The 21,848-nt window shown below is 36.4% G+C and overlaps 1 protein-coding gene across 2 annotated transcripts; it reads left to right on the top strand.

Moving 5' to 3' along the window:
• The first annotated feature begins 6 nt into the window (after positions 1–6).
• On the top strand, positions 7–16,561 carry LOC101746883 (aldo-keto reductase family 1 member A1). 2 transcript variants are annotated; one of them, XM_004921793.4, is made up of 7 exons: positions 7–138; positions 4,896–5,169; positions 8,501–8,681; positions 9,043–9,230; positions 13,708–13,946; positions 14,511–14,661; positions 16,286–16,561. In XM_004921793.4, exons 2-7 carry the CDS (start codon positions 5,098–5,100, stop codon positions 16,427–16,429), a joined length of 975 nt encoding a protein of 324 aa, XP_004921850.1. In that variant the 5' UTR covers positions 7–138; positions 4,896–5,097; the 3' UTR covers positions 16,430–16,561. The 2 variants fall into 2 exon arrangements, with proteins under 2 accessions (XP_004921850.1, XP_062532178.1); XM_062676194.1 differs by lacking the exon at positions 7–138 and adding an exon at positions 3,071–3,231.
• Positions 16,562–21,848: the final 5,287 nt, after the last annotated feature.

The following is a 21,848-nucleotide window of genomic DNA, read 5'->3' as shown; positions in this document are numbered from 1 at the left end:
TATTCTTTTTTTTGTAAACCTTGGCCCCGTCTGGCCCGTTGGCTCTTGGGTCTGCTTGACACTAATTTACTAAAAATATTCAAATCAGAAGCAAGTGAATCAATTAATAAACTATCGATGCAAACGACGACCGAAGAGGTAAAATTAAGTTCAAGTATATGCATTGGAAGTTGCAAATTGGATATGTATCGTCTTTTTTTTCGTACTTTTAATCCATTATCAGCTTAAATAAAAATATTTTATATTGCGCAACATTTAAACACATTGATCGTCAATACAGTCTTTAAATAATTATATAACACACTCTGAATAAATCAGTACTTTTCTAAAATCACTAACGTGGCAAACGCGGTGGTCTATACCGGGTACAGCATAACCAATCCGGAACTTTCTTGTCTTCTTTATTTTTTGAATCATCACTCAAGATTCTTTCAATGCTAAAGTCGGAATTACACTTGGAAGTGGACTGAGCTGACGATGGATCCATGGCCTTGTTACTGGTCCGAACAACAAATGACCGGGATTCAGAAATTCTACCCTAAATTTGTTGCACAATACTGGGAGGAGTCACGACATCACCCCGCCCTTACCGGAGGTTGGATGTTGGGCTCCTAAAATGTGTTTATGTTATCAGTGACCGCAATCAAGAAAAGCTTACGCCTCACTGAACCCACTAGTTGTAGTATTGTGACGTCCTTTCATTCATACGATACTCAAACAGAATGGGGAATAGATACAATTTACACACAAAAGAATGTTATAACTTTAAGGGTATGTGGGAAAATTAATTTGTAATTGATATTATATTGCTTTTGTTCTCTTGTAACTTGATCCTTTATTGTGGAAGGTGAATTAAAAATAGCTAATCCCATCTGTCATAACACTAATACATTTTCAATTAACGATCTTACACGGAGGATTTTGCTGGTTTTTTTTTGCTGGTTAGCGTAAAATTCTTAGTTTTGTCCGATTTAAAAATTAATCAAGGCCTTGAATGCGGGAATTATTTCTTTATACAGGCTTTTGGTTGTTACCGTTTTGCAAAACGAAAACAACGGCCGTCTGGTGTAGTGGTAAGTGACATGGTCACTACACAAGGGGGTCGCGGGTTCGAATCCTGCCAAGGGAAGATATTTGTATGATAAATATAAATGTCTTTTCCAGGGTTATGGATGTATATTAAATATATGTATGTGTATAATAAAAATCTTACATTTATTTCCGTTATCTGGTACCTGTAACACAAGTTCTTTACGAATTTATCACGGGACCAGTTAACGTGGCGTGATTGTTAAAAAAAAAAAGAAAAAAAGGTATGTCTTGTTAAAGGCCAAATAGTGTCACCACTCACTTTTCTAATAATATATTTACTTACAGTAGGTACATTGCCGAGCAATACACTATATTCTAAGGACTGTTAGATTTTCGGAAAGCGTACGTTAGTGCGGTATCCTTTGTATATTAAAATGAACAGATAAGTCTTCTCAAGTGCCGTTGACAGATAACTAAACGTTTACTGCTCCACTAGTATAAAAACAAGCTCAAGTACCACATTATTATATGGTTAGACGTTGCAGCATAATGGATTTGTTTACGGAACCGCAACTGCAACAATGGGACAATTACCTCAAACATTTCATTCAATTATATCCGTTTATTGCAGATGTTGGTTTCGACATTCTCGGACAATTGCATCTTGCATAGGTACATACTTAGGTATATTAACAATAACGAAATTGATTAGGTGTGTAAGATAGACACACTACTAATACGAAGTTTGGTATTAAAAAATATAAATGTTAAAATGCTGTTTTTGAAGTGGAGCTTGACCTTTTTCAGATTGAAATGGAAAGTTTTCTAAAATCAAAACCTTAGCATTACCATACATAAACAGTAATTTTTTTTTTATTTGTTAAGTTAAGCTTTTCAGATATTTCTTTAGGATTCGCATATTTTGTGAAGCCGCAATCATTACGCAGAAGATTAAGCCAAGCCCACATGTAGAATAATCTATCTATATCCATGAACGTAGTCTTCGCCATGACGACATCGAATTTATTAGCTTATCTACTGTAAGCCCACAAGCTTTGGACGAGTTTCAAGGTCTTTATATGATATAGCTCATGATATAGCTTCCAGTAAGCAGCGTGGAATTCATTCTAGAGCTGAATGGTCCGAGACAAGAATGATGCTTGAAAACGCATTGTGGATGAATGTATTAAGGATAAAGTGAGATGACGTGATCATTTCGAACAATTGTTCAGAGCGTCCACCATAGAATATATTGTGTTTTTTTAGAAAAAACTTATGATTCTATTAAAAATTTGAAACTTATTAAAATACCAACTGTGCCCGCGACTCCGTCCGCGTGGAATAGCGACTTTGGGCAGCAGTTTTAGGACATATCTTTTGGTTTATAAACACCGTCATTTGGGTATTTAGAAAACTAATTTAAAGTAATGCTTTTCTATACACGACATTATAGCCATCGGGGATCAAAGCATACAGGTTGCTAGGATTGCTAACATGTGACAGAGTTACATAACCGTGAGACCGAGTTGACTGTTTGAAAAGCAGTTAACACTTAAATCTACACCCACAACTTTTAGCGTCTGACTTTGGGGCTTTATTTATTATCATCACGAAGCACTCACTGGAAACGCGATCGGTAGTGAGTCGTGCTTCCCGTTCTTCTAGTGTCTCCCGAGACCGGGCATGCTTTTGCTGTCTGAACCCTCTGAAAGCTCAGACGGATTGCCCTATGAGTAAAGGTCTCAAACTCAAGCGATAATGCATGAGCCTCGCGATCGGCAGTGAGACGTGTTTCTTATTTTTCAAGTGTCTCCTAAGACCGGGCATTTGCTGTCCGAACCCTCTGAGAGCTCAGACGGATTTCCCTATCAGTAAAGGTCTCAGACTAAAGCGATAGTGCATGCGCCTCGCGATCGGCAGTGAGACGTGTTTCTCGTTCTTCAAGTACCTATCTCTTGAGACCGGGTATTTGCTATCCAAACTCTCTGAGGAGCTCAGGCGGGATTCCCTATCAGTGGAAGTCTCAGACTCACGCGATAGTGTATAAGATTCACGATCGATGGACAAACGTGCGTCACGCTGTTCCCTGTTCACCCTAATTCGAGTGGCCATTATTTGAAAACAATGTGAACTCAATCGAGATTCTCGCTGAGCCGAAGTTTTAGAACACGAAACCTCGCCTGACGTTCCTGAGATGTAGTGAGTCTTGCCTCATAACCTTCTTCAGATTCCTGTGATCGAACTAATCTCATCCTTTTAGCATTCCTGCTGCACTGGGAGAGATTGGATCTTTTTCGAGGCATTCTTACAATAAGTAGTAGGTACCTACTAACACAACGTTGTTTGGTAAACACGTTCTTATCATAAAACTAAATTATAATTACTTACAGATTATTACACAGTTTAACTTTATTACAGTTTATTAAGACGTGTCAACCTAATCTTTTAACTATAGAAAACAAACGTGCCTATGGCTTAATTTACTCGTCGAGCCCTCGGCTCAGCAAGGAGCCAGCGGCGCGGCGTCGGTGCGCTTTGTATATGATGAGAGTGAAATTTTACGATGCGCGCGCACCGTGACACTTTCTTCTTCGTCGCTTTCTTCATTGCTGAAGGTCGTGTCCCTGAAACTGAAACACCGTGACACAAAATTAACAGAAATGAAGTTGCCCACTAAATCGCTCATTACAATACGACCGACGTAACTTGGCGAGTCTGAATATAGCCGCAGGTGAACTTTCGCGCATGTACACTCGTAAAAAAAAGTGTTATTAGCATTCATTTTTTAACCTTAAATATTTATTATTAATTATTTAATATTTAAAAAAAAAATGAATAAAAATAAAGTATAACTTCTTACGCACGTACACGCAACTTTTTTTTAATTTATAAACCGATTGACATGAAACAAACACTAAATGTTAAGTAAAGCTTACCACAATAAATTAGTGAAAACCACATTTAAATCGACAGAGCTGCTTTCTGAGATTAGCGTGCACAAACGCACAGACAAACAGATAAAGAGACAAAAATTCTAAAAATCATTATTTTGGGTTCTATTGCGTTCGTAAAGCCCCCTATAATAATTTTCCTGAGATATCTTCCATGTACAGACAGCGACCAGTTACAATTTTATTATATGTATTGATGATGATTAATGATTGATATTGATTGATAATGTATTGATGATGTATTGATTGCTGATGATGATAGTGAAATATTCTCAAATTAGTTTTCATTTTCGGAATAGTTTAGCTATAGTTAAATTATAAGAATCTTTCTTTGCATGGAAAAGTCCTCTTAGGACGCCCGAACGATTTGAATATTTTTTTTCTACCTATTCTGGTAACCTCGAGGGGTTATTCTAGATTCACCGAGTTAGTAGGTGAACTCACGAGGCTCAAACCGGGAATGTTGCTAACATTGGCCCTAGCAAGAGCAGTGCTTTGCAAAATCTACCACCGGATCAGAAACGTTACCCACTGACTGAGAAGATCCGGCGAGAAACTGTGTCTATTGGTTAATTTACTCGTCGAGCTTTCGTCGCAAGCGACGGTTTAGGGACGAGGACGGTGACTGGCGCTTGAGGTACCTAGAAGCAACGTTAATGGATCGGGTGGATCCGTAGTGACGTATTAACATCCAGTACAAAGCACAGAGAGAACCTTTGTTATCCCATACTTAATATTTAATATTTTTTTCTTTGTTCCATTTCAATATCTCTTCGTCGACAAGACAACATAATTAAGACTAGGTATATTTCTAAAATCACAATTACATATAAATAAATTATCTGGTCAAATCGTTACGATATTATTCAGAAAAAAATATATTTAAACTATGATTGTATGGTTGTTTTGCAGACCGACGCGGCGGCCAGTGAACCGGTAATTGCTTCAAGTGCGCCAGGCACCAAGGCTGTACCGAACCGGCAGTCAGTGCAACCTCTCGCTTTCATTGTGTTTTTACACAGTCTGCAGTTAAGACTGACCGTAAATACAAGTGTAAAAAAAAAACAAAAATACACTATAAATTTCGAACGCTGAAGCATTAAACATATTTAAAATGTCGGTCCCAGAATACTTCGAGTTAAACGGAGGAGATCGCATGCCCAAAATTGGATTTGGTACTTGGCAGGTAAGTTTCTCTTCGACTATAATAGACAATTAATTATTTTATCAAAATCAAATTTCCAAAGGTCATTATAAACTTTATCGGAACGCGTTCAATTCATATAATAGCTTTGACCTCAGTGTGAACTTGAATTGCTAAAAACCTTCCAGTGTATTGAGGTTTCACTCAAACGAAATAATGTTGTTTTACACGCGATCTGGAAGTTCCTGAGATTAACTCTTCTATACATCTAAAGCCTTTTTTTTCCTAACTAAGCTGATGGTCTTGAGAGACCATTTCAGCGTAGACTTAACTAGTAAGTGAGCTCACGGGGCTCAAACCTGACGACATATCTCTAACTTTTGAGGATTCAATTTTCATAGGATAAACAAATATTTTGAAATCTCTACACAGTCAGTAATTGGCAGAGATTCTTTTTACGGAAGAGTGAAATATATAATCTTTCAATGGGTCTTGTGATTATCAAAAAGACATAGGATCCACGCAGACAGACATAATGCACTGCAGCCGTGCAGAAGAGAACATGGGGAGGTTCGACATGTGCACGCTCTCCATTCTGTGCATTACTTCACCCCTGCCCTATGTGGCAAGGAGCCCATGCCCGGACAGGGGTGTTCGTCCCGAGGCCCGTCCCATGCCCCCGTCAGGAAACATGACGACCCCAGTAGTAGACAGACATCACATGTTTCCAGTTGTCTAGTACTCTCGGATACACCTCTATCATGCATCCGTCGTCTCCTACGTCTTTTCTGAATCTCACTGTGACTCCCGTCCTGAGAGCTAGTGGTATACTATGGTCCAAGCCCTAAACAGGTCGCTACCACAGTTGATCTATATCTATATGGTATACGAATCGCGCGTTCCACTTTAATGAATGGATCACCGTTAATGAAATACAATCGAAACTTCAGTCTCATGTACCAAAGTGGGCTGAGCGGTTCACCGTTCTATGACCTACGGTACTCGCTTAATTTGCTTAAAGCTTAACGATTATGTTAAAATCTCGATTAGGTACATTTACTATTCTCCTCGGCTGGATATGAATGTTTCAAACACCGAAGTGAGGGTCAATGCGTATGTAGATATAGAATATATATATTTTTTATTGCTTAGATGGATGGACGAGCTCACAGCCCACCTGGTGTTAAGTGGTTACTGGAGCCCATAGACATCTACAACGTAAATGCGCCACCCACCTTGAAATACAAGTTCTAAAGTATCAGTATAGTTACAACGGCTGCCCCACCCTTCAAACCGAAACGCATTACTGCTTCACGGCAGAAATAGGCAGGGCGGTGGTACCTATCCGCGCGGACTCACAAGTGGTCCTACCACTAGTAAAAATATAAGTAAGAATATAGACCAATATACAAAGTACTTACGGCTCTAAGCTATAAGGCTGCCTATTGTTATTATTATTGTTCTCATTTGTGGTGTGGCAAAAGCTTTCAGTGTTATAAAAATAACTAACCTTGACTACAATGGTTTCTAAATTATGTCTCCAGTGAATTGGTAAACTACACCACTGAATTATAATCATTAAATTATTTCACGGATTGAAAGTTAAAACTTTTTTAATTTCTAAAATTCACAACAAAAGTTTTAATGATCGAGATAATGTGAGAAAGAGTGAACGTACTCGTGAGAAAATATTTTACATATTCTCATGAACGAATTGTTCGTCGATACTAAAAATAACAGTAAAGGTACTTTCAACACAACTTAGTTATTTTATTTTCTCATATTCATTTCAAGTCCTTTTCGCTTTGCTCGTACACAGCGTTTCTCGATTTCTTTTCTTTATGAAAGATTTTGTTCCTCTGAATGTTTCGTTTAAGGTAATTCTTGAATGTGCTCCATTTCGACTTGTGTAGGACGGTCGAAGAATCCACTATCAAGAAAGGCTTATTGTATTTGACAGATTCACAGGAACACCTATCGCTTACAGAACAGTTCTCGCTTCCGTCGTAATCGCCGCTTGAATGAGACAAGCCTCTCGAAGTTGAAGCTCTGCATAGGCTCAATTGAACAGGCCATTTCTCTTTAACCGTATTCGTTTTATTGCAACTCGCGTCTACATTATGATTGTTATTCGTATCGGACATTAAAGTACGAACTGTCCATGTATTTTCATGTTATAAAACGGTAATATTAAAGAGAATCTTGTACCTACACGTTAAAATATTGATTTTGTAGTGTAAATAATTAATTGTGTATTTTCTATGGAAACATTCGATTTGAAAACAAAGTCATTTAATTCTCTTTGCTTTATTTTCAATCAACATTATCTTTGAAATACTCTAAGCAAAGAGAATCTATCTACCTATAAGAAGAGAATGAATTTAAATTTTTTCGCATTTCTCCGCTCGCACGGTACAAGAAATCATCTGTCACCAAAACTAAACTCGATGATTATAATAATGTAGACTAACTAATCTAATATAATGAAATAAAAATAATAAACCCGAGTTTAAACTGTAAGAATAGGTTTAATTATGTCATTGATATAATTAAAACTCGTGAAAATCGAAGAAAACACTAAACACCTATAGGATCGGTTCATTCTTTAAAGTCTTTGTCCCAAAAACGGTGGGAATTCTATTGATATTAGTATTTAGTTTGTGAGATCTGCGCTTGCAGAATCTAAGAAGTTTGTTTGTCCTTGTTCCGTATCCCATTTTTTTATATTTTCGTTTCGGCACTAATAATTACTGTGATTAATTTTAGTCGCTAGGTCGTTTTATCTTTTATTACTGTCAGATTTATAATTTATTAAATACTTTTACGATCTATACCTGCTTTCGAATACCTACTCTATAGATTCTGTGGTGACGAACGAATCATCCGTGAGTTCCATTAACTGAACTAGTGTTCGCCCCCGGGTCGAAATTCAATCTTATTCACTTACTTATATCTCAGGACACTATGTACTACTTTTTCTCTTGTTTATATTAACAACTTGTATTAGCACTTTTTCTTGCAAAGTTAGGTAAAAAATAACTATTATCCAAATGTTTTCATTGATAAATAATATAGCGAGTCATAGATACTTTAAAAAGATCTGTTGACATACAAAGGAGAAAAAAGTCTTCAATTGATTTGTATTTTCCTATGTATATTACAGATTTACGTACGTAAATCTTATGTATCATGATATTTACCATAATTTTACGTAGTGCATTAATTAAACCATCAGAACATAATGAAAACCACCCTGGTGTATTAACAACGTTGTAATTATTTTTCTAATTTTCACTTATTATTATCCGACTTAAATATTTCTTGTTTAAAATCATTCGAGCCTTTCATCAACAATATTGAGTCTTTGTTTCAGTCATCTGATGAAGTCTTAGAGAAGGCTGTACTAGCCGCTTTGGATGCGGGCTATAGACACTTCGACACCGCCCATGCCTATGAGAACGAGGCAGCTTTGGGGCGAGCGCTACGGAAATGGATCGGTGATAACCCCGCCAAAAGGCGAGAGCTATTCGTCGTCACCAAATTGCCACCAGGAGGTCGGTCCATTTAATGAAACTTTTGTATTAATTCTATATACCTACCTACCTTATTGCATGAATTTTTTATTCAATTTAATTTTATTATGTCATTTGTCTGCATCTACAGCTAATTAATTATAATTAAGGATAAGTCATCGAAAAATAAGACTGTACTGCGCGGGGTTTTTTTTTATAGAAGAATGTCTAGTCTCTTTGATGCCTTCCCAGCTTCACCAACTGGGGCACGATTCCATAACTAACTAACAATTTAATTTCCATTTTCAATCATTTGCTATGAGAATTTTAAAAACAAGACAGAGAATAGTTAGTTTCGTTAAAAAAAATTACAGAGTAAGTAATGATCTTTAATCATCAACAGGTAATCGTCCAGAATTGGTCAGGGAGTATTTTGACACGTCTTTCCGTAACCTCGGATTGGATTACATAGATATGTATTTGATGCACACACCCTTTGCGTTCGAACATGTACCAGGTGACCTGCATCCTAAGAACCCTGACGGCACTATGAAGGTGGACTATTCCACGGATCTAGCAGCAGTCTGGAAAGTAAGTGAATTCAACTAATTTACTAACTAACTAATTTACTAAAGTACAGAAAATTATGACCTTACAATAAGTGCTAACTAAAGACATAATAGAAATTTAAATGCAGTAAGTGAAATTTTTACGATTCGTAGAAATAAAACTACATTTACAGTTTAATCTCGCGTCTTTTATTGAAATTATTTCCGTTGTTCCGAATACTGTACAGTTTTCATAGTGATGAACGATTGTAACTGTGAAGTTACCACGAAAACTGTAATAAGTAAATAACTGTCATAATTGACCCGTAAAAGAATACTGAAAATGTCTACGTACTCCAATAAGTGCTTCACAATAGTACTATAAAATCATCCATCTAATGTTAGGTACTAACAAAATGAAATATTTCCTTGATTTTTTTTTTGTCAATTAATTCGATACAGTTTTATAATAGCTTTAGGTACCAAACTTTTTCGCTATATCATTATAATGTAAATGTGACAAGAACATGATTACTCTAAAAGATAACAAATGTCAAATTGCGTACCATCACATTCATAATATATTACTTACGCGTTGGTTACAAAATTGTAAATGTGGTTCAATAAGTTAGTAAATTGGTATAGGCTGTAAAATGGGCGTTTCATTCACTGATTCTTACGAAGTAAATAACAAAAATAAACAATACAGTGACATCAAGAATATAAAATTGAATGCGAATTATAGAAACGATGAAGTATACCAAGAATGTAGCTACCAGACGCCGACGCTAAAATCTCTGAAAAATGTGAAAGATGTGTCCGACCTTGTAGGAGTTCATAACAACATCCATCACAAAACAAACATGGAACAATCTTGGTCAAAAGTGTACAAGTCTCCGCCACCAAAAAGACATTCTCCACAATTAGAAGTTGGAGTTAATGTTATCAATTCTTTAAGTAATTTAAATAATTTAACTGAAATAGAATATAAGCGGACGAAAATTAATGAAGTCGCGGTCAGTCCACGTACTTCTATGACTTGCGTAAAAACCACTGATAATGACAGAGTCCAGAAGTCGAGATGGAATAAAATAACGTTCCCAAAATTTGTTTGTCCCTGTTGTACTGGAGGTGATGATGATGTAGAAAATTTAAACAATCAGCGCCCAACAACTTCTTATGAAAGTATTGACTTGAAAGTTGGTTCTGATTCAGAAATGTTTTCAATTAACTTAGATCCCTCGCTAATGAGCATAATACGACTTCAAAAACATTTAAAGGCAAGAAGAACACCGAACACATGCGGCAAACTCGTAAAAGTATTACTTCAAAATACATTTAAGAACATTATAACTTCGATTAGAAAAATATAGAAAATTCCGCTTAGAAAAATATAACTTGTACCAACCAACACTTCTATAACCCCGGAAAATATTTCTACACTTTTTAGGAATCAATATTATCAAACGTGTTCAAACAAAAAGTTTCAATATATTTTGAGGAAGTCTGACATGACCAACGTACGTTGTCAAAAATGATAAGTTTAACATACTATAATATGATAATTTTATAACCTACATATTGTCCATCCTGTCAATGTGTCAAAAACGTGTGTTAAAATGCCACATACGCAAATTAAAACTCAATTTATTTATTACTGGTGGTAGGACCTCTTGTGAGTCCGCACGGGTAGGTACCACCGCCCCGCCTATTTCGGCCGTGAAGCAGTAATGCGTTTCGGTTTGAAGGGTGGGGCAGCCGTTGTAACTATACTGAGACCTTAGAACTTATATCTCAAGGTGTGTGGCGCATTTACGTTGTAGATGTCTATGGGCTCCAGTAACCACTTAACACCAGGTGGGCTGTGAGCTCGTCCACACAACTAGGCAATAAAAAAATAAATAAAAAGTTAAAAAAAGTAAGCCCCATGAAATAAAATACAAACCTGAATACTTAACACGTTGACTGCCATGTAGGTCATCGGTGCCCTACGCGGCGCACTAAAATAATTATGTCGATTTCTGTTATTAAGCGCCCGGATTGCCTCACTTTGCCTTCTTTTCTTGTTAATGTATATTGTTTTAGCCCTTTAGGTCTCTTAGAAATAGATACATTCTCAGTATCTTCGGGGTCGTCTTCCCCAGAGTCTACTAGATATTCCGGCGCCTTAATAAGAAGATCGAAGAGAGAACTCGACATAATTATTTCATTGCGCCGCATAGGGCACCCGTGACCTACATGGCGTTCAATGTGTTAAGAAAACGAAGAACCAAATAAGAATGGATTAAAAATTCAAATACAAACGTCAATTCTTTTTATTGCCCAACTAAATAAGAAAAAATTTAATAGACCCCCAAATAGCTATTCTCTTCCAGTTTTCCCGGAAAATTTCACCGATATTATGCCTATCGCAGTGTAAAAAAAGTATAGTCAATTTATCAGCTACGAAAAGAAAACCATCCAGTTTTCCGATCGCTCACAAATAAGAACTTTGAATTAAAAGTTTATAAAAACAAACATATTTTACAAGGGCGGGATGATAAGTAACTAGCCTAATAATAAAACACTTAACTTTCGGTGATAATATTAATTTTATTTTTTGACCTAGTCTCCGTGAACCTCTACACACTTATACCATCTTCGTTCTAAAGCAGTAATGCCTTCCATAAAATAATTTCTTTCGAGGCTTGCAAAATACTCCTCTACAGCGGCTATGACTTCATCATTTGTGGCAAATTTCTGTCCGCCCAAAAAAGTTTTGAGCTTAGGGAATAAGTGGAAGTCTGATGGCGCTAGATCAGGCGAATAAGGTAGGTGGGGCAGCAAATCTTACTTCAATTCGTTGATTTTTGCCATAGCTTTAACACATGTGTGACCCTAGGGTGGAAGATGTTTTTTTTTCGCCATACCTGGTTGTTTTTACTGAATACATTGATGAAGATTATCTAGAAGATTAGCGTAGTATTCTCCGTTAATTTTTTGACCTTTAGGAAGGTAATCTATCATCAAGATCCCATCTGCATCCCAAAAGATGGAACCCATGACTTATCCAGCCGACTTTACAGCCATGGCCTTTTTTGGAGCCGACCATTTCGAATGCGTCCACTGTTTTGATTGAATTTTTGATTCTGGCGTGTAATAATGAACCCATGTTTCATCTGTTGTCACAAATCGACATAAAAAATCGGGTTTATTACTCTGAAACGGTCCAAGCATTCTTTTGAGTATTGCACCCGAATCCTGTTTTGATCGTGCGTAAGCAATCGCGGCACCCAACGGGCCGATAACTTTTTCATATTTAATTCCTCACTTACGATATGATGTACCCGTTCTTTTGAGATACCTGTAGTGTCAGCTATTTCAGATAACTTCAATCGTCGATCTGTTAAAACCATATCATTTACTTTCACGACCATTTCCGATGTCGTGACGCTTTTTGAACGTCCGGGGTGGGCTTCATCTTGGACACATGTACGACCGCGTTTAAACTAATCCACCCAGTTTTTTACTGTGGCATAAGAAGTAGCACATTCACCCAAAACATTCTTTAGCTCGTCATAGATATCTTTCCCCTTCATGCCCTACATATGAAGAAACTTTATCACCGATCTTATTCAAGTTTATCCATTTTGAAAATACTTGACGAAATATATTTTCAAATGACAAAAAATCAATAAAATTTTCACGCCACCAAATTGAAATTTAGAACACAGGTGGCCAGAGAGACGAATTTACAGATGACATATATATTTTTTGAATTTTAATTTTTTAAATAGCAGAGGCTAGTTACTTATCATCCCGCCCTCGTATGTACCAAGTGAAATGAACCCCTGGAATATGATGAACCCGTAAAAGTCTTTCAAAGTATTGTTCCCACATAAAACCTCAAACCTGTCTAAATACATGTTGCCTGAAAAACAATCAAAAGAATGATTACCTAAATCCTAAAAGGTATCCACTAACACGATAATTCGAAAAAAAAACATTGATAGTGTGATTTCAATGAATTCAAGCGATTGCGGTTGTCAGTACCTACAGCTTAATCACATTCTGGAAATACGTTTCAAAAGTTTTGACAAGATCATTTTCAGGATCGTTTGTCTCATCAGCCTAATGCCTAAAGCCACAACATTTTTTTATGGAAAATTTAGTCAAGTTAAAAGAAAAAGAAAACATAAATAACAAACATAAATTTTACAATCATCATAAAAGTACAATGCTTAATACTGAAAATAAATTAATTTATTATCTTCCGCGTGATGTTCGCCAAAAAAAAACTATTGATGATTGAAGACTAACCCTCGTAGAGTCTCCTAAGAACATTCTTAAAGTTGAAAGTCACCTTTTGAGGTGACTTTCAACTTTAAGAATGTTAAGAAAATTCACATGAGCTACGTAAATATTTATTTCCATGTCGAAAAAATACAAATCTCAGTAATTTTGTACTAACAGTATCATGGCTGTAGTACGATTGAAACTGAAATTCACGTTTCGGTTGCTTATGACTAATAATGTTTCAGACACTCCTAAAATTAAAAGAATCCGGTCAGGTGCGTCATCTCGGAGTTTCGAATTTGAATTTAGAACAACTGACTAGACTCAGTAAAATCGAGAAGCCAGCTTGCTTACAAGTAGAAGTTCACCTGCTGTGCCAGCAAAAGGCTTTAGTCGAGGCTGCTAAAAAATTATCAATACCTATTGTGGCGTACTCTCCGCTCGGATCAAAAGCGCTCGCGGACGCCTTAGCTGCTAAAACTGGGTAAGTAAAGCAAAAATGTTTAGAGACTCTCGATCCTGGCTGACAATAGTATTTGTTCGTGTCACTCTCCTTTACATTTCAATTTGAATAAGATTTTTATATAAAAGCATTAGAGATGTTATATCTTGTGTGACTATAGGCTATCGATATGTGTGTAGTAGTATATTACTTACCTAGGAAAGAAAGTGCTACTTTCCGATCCACTTAATATACACATACTACACTTGGGATAATATACAACACACTTAATATGTATAGTGTTGGGAAGTCGTGTTCTGTATTTCCGGCAGCGGTAAATACACAATTTTCATCACTATAAATAGGATAGCGAACGTTCGTTAAAAATAAAAAGATATGTTTAAAGAAAATTAGATAAAAGGTACCTTGGGAGAGACACGTGTCCAACAGTGGACGTCACACATTCAAAAAATAATAATTGAGAATGCAAAAACCTTAAGTACGTATGCGCCATTAAAGTAAATGCATTCAGTGGCGCTTTTTCGTGAAAGTAAGAAAAGAAAAGCGTGATTCAAAGATTTTTAAGGGTAACTAATAATCATTCAGGCGTGATTACCCGGATCTGCTACAGCTGCCGGTAGTGAAACGTATTGCAGAGGCACACGATCGCAGCCCCGCACAGGTGCTACTCCGATATACGGTGCAACGTGGACTGGCTGCTATACCAAAAAGCACTAATCCTACTCGTATTAAACAGGTACCAGACCTTTTTTGTATTTGTATCTGCGATCAGCCCTAAAAGATACCAATTAGGTATAACAGATACCAACTAGGTATCGAATTAAATGGCCATCTCCATTAAAGTCAATTTAATTTTGAATCAACTACCTAGTCAGGTCATAAATTCTGTCACATGTTTAATGTAAAATAATTGAAACAAGTTTATTCGTTATGTAACCGTTCATATACCAAAATGAACTTAACAAAACATAGATTCTTATGACACTAAAGTTTATTCAAAATGACCTCCGTGGTTTTGAATACAGGCCTTCAATCTGCGCGGCCAGTCGTCTATCGCAGCACGAACGAGGTCCATGTCAATATCGGCGGCTGCCTTAATCAAGGATGTCTTGAGTGACTCCAAATTGGGATGAGGCTTTGAGCACGCCTTTTCCTCCAAGTGTTGCCATATCTTGTAATCTAACGGATTCAAATCTGGACTGGAGGAGGGCCAGTCTTCGTGCCGGATGAAGTCGATTTCACGCGCTGCCAGCCAGTCTTGTGTGCTCTTCGCTCTATGAGCTGGCGCCGAATCTTGTTGGAATACCCAGTGCCTGTTATTGAACATGGTATGAGAAACAGGTTCCACAAGGTTCGTCAGGACTGTATTTTGATACACAACTGCATTCGTTTTTACACCTTTCTCACAAAAATGTACCTCTGTTAAGCCCCAATAAGAAACTCCCAACCATACCATGAGCGAGGATGGAAAATGACCTCGTTGGACACGCGGAATACGGTTGCTCGCTTCTTCACTACTGTGTGTGTACACCTTATCATTTTGTTTGTTGTAGCTCTCTTCTACGGTAAAAATTTATTCATCCGAAAAAAGAATTTCCCGATATTTTTTTCCCGCGTACCGCTACAACAAAGCGCAGCATCTCTTCAGTCTCAGGTCCATTAAACGAGCATTCAAACGATGTCCTGTTTTTCTTCGATATGCCCGAAGCCCTAAGTCTTCATTTAACACCCTTTTCACCGTAGTTCTGCTTAACCCCATCTGAAGGGCCAACAGTTTCTGCTTACGTTTGGGATTTCTTTGAATTCGCGCCTTCACAGCTTTTATCACTGCTGGAGTCCTAACAGACCGAGGGCGACCATTTCTTGACCTGTCATCTACACTAGAGTCTTCATTGTATCGTTTGGTGGTACGATAAATGAATCCTTTGGTTATATTCAAATTTTTCAGTATGTTAAAAATTTGAATTGGCGCGTAACCACAACGATGCAACGCAATAACTGCAACACGGTCTTCTTTAAGCGTCCACTCCATATTTAAAAATGAGTAAAATTCTAAAAGTATACATTTTTATTTTCATGAACAATTCGAAATTCGAATTCAATAAACTTTTTTGTGGCCAGCATTCTAAAAGAAAAGTTTTTACTGTGTGACAATACTTATGACCTGACTAGTTATATTTTATCGAATGAAATGGCCATCTCCATTAAAGTCAATTTAATATTGAATAATAATTATTCTGTTCGGCCAAAACAAATTGAATTTTCACAAATGGCAAATTTATGAAGGGCGAATCAGCGAAATGTTACCATCGTTTCTGTGTTAAGACACGCGCATAAGATTTATAATATTTATATTGCAGAACTTATCTATTTGGGATTTCGAATTAAGCGATTCCGAAATGAAAGACCTCGGTGCTTTAGACAAAGGAGAGGAGGGACGTATATGTGATTTCACATTCTTCCCAGGTATAGAGAAACATGCAGAGTTTCCATTTAAAAACTAAACTTAAGCTGATAATTGACATTGTTTTTGGCATATCATGTGCTTCAGAAGAAATATTTTAATATATATTTGGATTTCTCGATGAGTACCTACTGTTTTAATGACAATTATACACATGTAACATTTTCGAAAAGTGTTTCATTTTAATTTCTATTTTTGCAAACGCAAAATGATTCCTCCTTCCTGTCTAAAGAGATTTCAAAGGTTCGCTGAAATACGAAGCATTTTGATTCTAATACCGGTCACTCACATGCGCACGAATACGCAAACCCGCAAGTGTGTGACGACATTTGCAAATGATTATGCAAAGTTTTCGCTGCATTCATGGTTTTCCAAGCTGTGTCGGTTTTTTAACAGACATCAAAGCGCGCGAACCGTGAACCTTCGCGTAGTCTCCCACACATTCGTTTGCCCAGTTGCGCCGACGATTGCGAAGGTAACGGACGTATCGCCATTTTCATAATTCGTGACGTCTACTGTGTAGCGTATCTTCATCAAAAGAAATCCCATAAAAACAGCATGGCTGTTAATGATGTCTGGGAAAGAATTCAAAACTCTTTTTCTCTTCAATGTTCTATTGACGAATTAAAAAGGAGGAGAAATTCGTGAGACATTCGTAAACAACAAACAAGAGGAAGCGCAAACGGGTTCGCAAATTGAGTATGCGACCCATTTGCACAGCCGCTAGGTTCACATGCGCGCAAACATTCGTACAATGTACGAATATTTGCGCGCATGTCAGTGGCCGGCATAATGCTTGCTTACACTGAACTGCCGACGTGATCCTTCGAATACGCCAAATCGTCACTAACAATCAAATATCAAACAAAGTATCCTTCCTCTGCGACGCAGTCTGGAGAGTAGCATTGGCTAATGGTGCATTATTTGTATTCATCGTAGATTAAGTGTTTATGTTCAAAATTAAATAGACCCTACACATTTATATTGTCATTTTTATAGTTGATAGACTGTAAATAAACCTGAAATAAATCCACCAAAGGTAAGCTCCCATTAATAATAATGCACTAGTATTATTTAAGTCGTCTTGGCCTAAAGGATAAAACACCCGGTGCATTCGTAGCGAGTGATGCGACTCTGCCGATGTTCGAATCCCGCATGCACGTTCCAATTTTTGTAATGAAATACGTAGGTACTTAGGTAGGTAGGTACGTAGATAGGGAGGTACTTAACAAACGTTCACGATTAACTTCTATGGTGACGGAATAATACATCGTGTAATAAAATCAAACCTGCTAAATTTTCGTAATTACTGTTGGTGGGGTGTCTTGTGAGTCCGCACGGGTAGGTACCACCACCCTGCCTATTTCTGCCATAAAGCAGTAAAGCGTTTCAGTTTGAAAGGTGGGGCAGCCGTTGTACTGTAAAAACTGAGACTTAGAAGTCGTATCTTAAGCTGGGTGGCGGCATTTACGTTGTTAATGTCGGTTACCATTTAACTCCAGGTGGGCCGTGAGATCATCCAGACATTTAAGAAAAAGAATCACCGCGGCTGAATTCATTTTAATACTGTTTAATTAATGTGGAAATATATCAATCGGATCTATACTTAAATAAAAATTAAAGAGACAACACTTTTGAAATACGGACCATTTTTGTTAACACCTATATTACATTGCCTACACGAATATACAGCATATTAAACGAAGCTCACCAATTAGGCGATAAAAAATAATAAAAAAATTACATTGTAAAAGTATACCTATACCAAATATTGGAACCAAGACATGGGATATCCCTAAGTGACGTTTTGACTCAGGCTAATATTGATAAATAAAAAACGGCTATTTTAAGATTAAACAATACGATATTTTTAACTGTATTAAAAACGATCGCGAGCACGGACAAAGTCGCCCTCTTTTCAGTAGATTATGTCCATCTTTAAATTACCTATTTGTCCAACTCATTAAATGTAATGCTTATTTATCGGCTCAGTTACCTACATAGATTTTATATAGAAATTAATCAATAATTGAGGCTGGAAAAAACACTTTTATTAACCCCGAATTTCAATAACAGACAATAAAAATTAAAATTTCACATCACAAGATATAGCTCCGAACACGTAATCAATCCAATCAAAAAAAAATTATTCAACACTAGCTGACCCGGCAAACTTCGTACTGTCTCAAACGATACATAAAAGACCTTAGGTTTTTTTTAAAAATAAACTTAAAACAAACAAAATGAATCCGTCCGACGGGGGACACATCAAAGGAAAAACAAAATTGTTATTGTTATTTTTATTTAATTCCGAGCATTTTCATATTTATCTACCTTTTAAACCTTCTCTGGACTTCCACAAATAATTCAAGACCAAAATTAGCCAAATCGGTCCATCCGTTCTCGAGTTTTAGCGAGACTAACGAACAGCAATTCATTTTTATATATATAGATAGATAAATGAAATTACATACTTGTTGAACGTCAAAAGAACTACCGCCAATTCACAAAAACTAGCCTCCGTCCTGAGAAGAATTGGCAAGAAACTCAGCGGGCATGTCTTTTTTTTTTAAATATCAGATTTTTTTTATATTAGATTTTTGAAGTGAAAACTTCTTTAGAATCGTTGTGATTTCAAACCGGATGCAACGGAAAAAACGACAGGTAAGAGACACAAATACAAAAATGTGTAGGATGAAGCCAGCAAAGAATGAGACAGAAATATACATACTATTTAATACAGCGCCATCTGTGAGATTTTTTAATACTAACGTGTGTATGAAAGCTCTTGTAGTGAATTTTAATTTAGGATTATACGTGAAATTAAAATATCAATTCACAGAGGGCGCTACCTTACAATTATTTACTAATGACAAAATTTTACATATACTTAAGACGTTTAGGATAATTGTATTTTAATTTTGGAAGGTTTCACTTCTACCACGTGTGAATTGCACACATGTTTTTTTTTAAATATTCATTTTTACCATGAGTAATATAGCCCAAGAGCCCGTGGGCTCTACCTGTATGTATTTGACCAGACCTGAATTTTCGTACATTGAGACCCCTATACCTACCATGCATGAGGTGGGGACTCACTAAGCTCAAAGTGGTCGACGCGCCGAGCGCTCAGGTAGGACAGGTACCGATTTTGACGGATTTTAAATCCATTTGACCACGTCTGCCGTTTTGAAATTTTGAAAATATATGATTATTATTATCGGAAAATAAGAATGGCAGACCATTATCGCGCATTTTACTTTGTGGCAGACCACTTTGAAAATGCTAAAAAAATTAAATTTTTAAAGTAATTGACCAGATCTGCCATTGATATAATAATATGTTGTTTATTATAGTCTTAAAAACTTATATTGATCACGGCAGACCTCTACATTGCGTACACACATCAACATATAATAAAATCTTAGCTACTACCCGGCCAGATGTATATTATGTTTTCCGTTCACTGTTTTAGAGGAATATAATTTACTTGCGATTTACTTTAGCAATGTATTTACCGAAATTAATATTTTTTTATATTCTATATACTAAACTTCATTAGTTAGACAATAAAGAAGTGATTTTTTATGGAATAATTATAAATAATACGGTATAATGCTGATCAAAAAATAATTCAATTCCTCATTTTTATCAATCATCATTTAACTTGCCAGCTATACAATGCCAAAAAATCTGGTGATGTAGATGATGGAAGGTTCCAGCTATTCGTTAGCAACTATAAAGATTCAGACATCAATGAAAATTATAGAAAAAAAAATCAAAATTTTGAGGCAAGCTCAATACCACCGCGTAAGAGTGAGCTTTATCAACAACTTTTGAGGGCCCACTATATTTCTTCTATTTGGAGAAATGCTTACAAAAAGCAACCCACAACTTTAGACCCATTGGAGTATGGTTGGATTGAGCAGGACAACATATATGCCTTCAAAGGGTTCGAAGGTGACCAACTTCCATATTTTGTGAGTGACTTAACCACCAATGTTCCTGGTAAGTTGATGACAATTCTTTCTCGAACATGTTCAGATCAATTTACGTTCATTTTACAATTTATGTTTTATTTTTGCAGTATTCGATTCAATGGATGATGAAGACGAGTCGCCTAACGATAAAGATGACTCCGATGATGATGATGATGAATGAAGATTGATATATATATATATATATATGTAATGCATGCATGATATATTTTTTTAACTGATTTAACACTTTTAAATTTTGTCTTGACGAAATAAAAATGAGGAATTGAATTATTTTTTGATCAGCATTATACCGTATTATTTATAATTATTCCATAAAAAATTCACTTCTTTATTGTCTAACTAATGAAGTTTAGTATATAGAATATAAAAAAATATTAATTTCGGTAAATACATTGCTAAAGTAAATCGCAAGTAAATTATATTCCTCTAAAACAGTGAACGGAAAACATAATATACATCTGGCCGGGTAGTAGCTAAGATTTTATTATATGTTGATGTGTGTACGCAATGTAGAGGTCTGCCGTGATCAATATAAGTTTTTAAGACTATAATAAACAACATATATTATATCAATGGCAGATCTGGTCAATTACTTTCAAAATTTTATTTTTTTAGCATTTTCAAAGTGGTCTGCCACAAAGTAAAATGCGCGATAATGGTCTGCCATTCTTATTTTCCGATAATAATAATCATATATTTTCAAAATTTCAAAACGGCAGACGTGGTCAAATGGATTTAAAATCCGTCAAAATCGGTACCTGTCCTACCTGAGCGCTCGGCTCGTCGACCACTTTGAGCTTAGTGAGTCCTCACCTCATGCATGGTAGGTATAGGGGTCTCAATGTACGAAAATTCAGGTCTGGTCAAATACATACAGGTAGAGCCCACGGGCTCTTGGGCTAATAGGTATACGTATAAATTAGGTATACGTATTAATAGGTATACGTATAAAACTCACTCTTTGAAACATTTCTATATAGTACGTTACACTCTAATCGGCGCCGCGGCGCCTTGGATCGTTATTGGCTTCGAATGGCAGGGCCGGATTAATAAGTCTAGAGGCCTCGGGGCAACAGAAGAGCGGAGGCCCCCTGGCCCCCAAATTATTTTCCAAATAAAATGAACAATTTTTTTCAGTCGAGTTTTCCAATCAATAATTTATTGTAAACCACGTAGATTATCTTAGTATTTAAGAAACATACATAAATATAATCGGAGACAAGAATTATCTGAAATTTTCTGAAATATTCTGAAATACAATTTTTTTAAATAATATTGAAGGAGAAGGAAGACGTTTACTAGTGTTTACTTTTCGGAATTTGAATTTTTTTTCTTCCAAAGTCTCTATTGTGGGGGCCCTCCGTTTGTGGAGGCCCCGGTTGCCCTCCCCTAAATCTGTCCCTGTCGAATTACTTCGTTTTTAATCAATTCCACCGTGAATCGTGAGTGAGCTCACGG

This window comes from Bombyx mori, chromosome 25 (genome assembly GCF_030269925.1).
Source record: "Bombyx mori chromosome 25, ASM3026992v2".
Taxonomy (NCBI): domain Eukaryota; kingdom Metazoa; phylum Arthropoda; class Insecta; order Lepidoptera; family Bombycidae; genus Bombyx; species Bombyx mori.
This window is presented reverse-complemented; position numbering and strand designations above follow the sequence as displayed.

What these genes read in the sequence shown, in the direction of transcription:
- LOC101746883 (XM_004921793.4), top strand. Translation starts at nt 5,098, where the DNA reads ATGTCGGTCCCAGAATACTTCGAGTTAAACGGAGGAGATCGCATGCCC. An exon ending in TTGGATTTGGTACTTGGCAG is followed by an intron (nt 5,170 to 8,500) that starts GTAAGTTTCTCT and finishes TCTTTGTTTCAG; the next exon opens with TCATCTGATGAAGTCTTAGA. An exon ending in GCCTTAGCTGCTAAAACTGG is followed by an intron (nt 13,947 to 14,510) that starts GTAAGTAAAGCA and finishes ATAATCATTCAG; the next exon opens with GCGTGATTACCCGGATCTGC.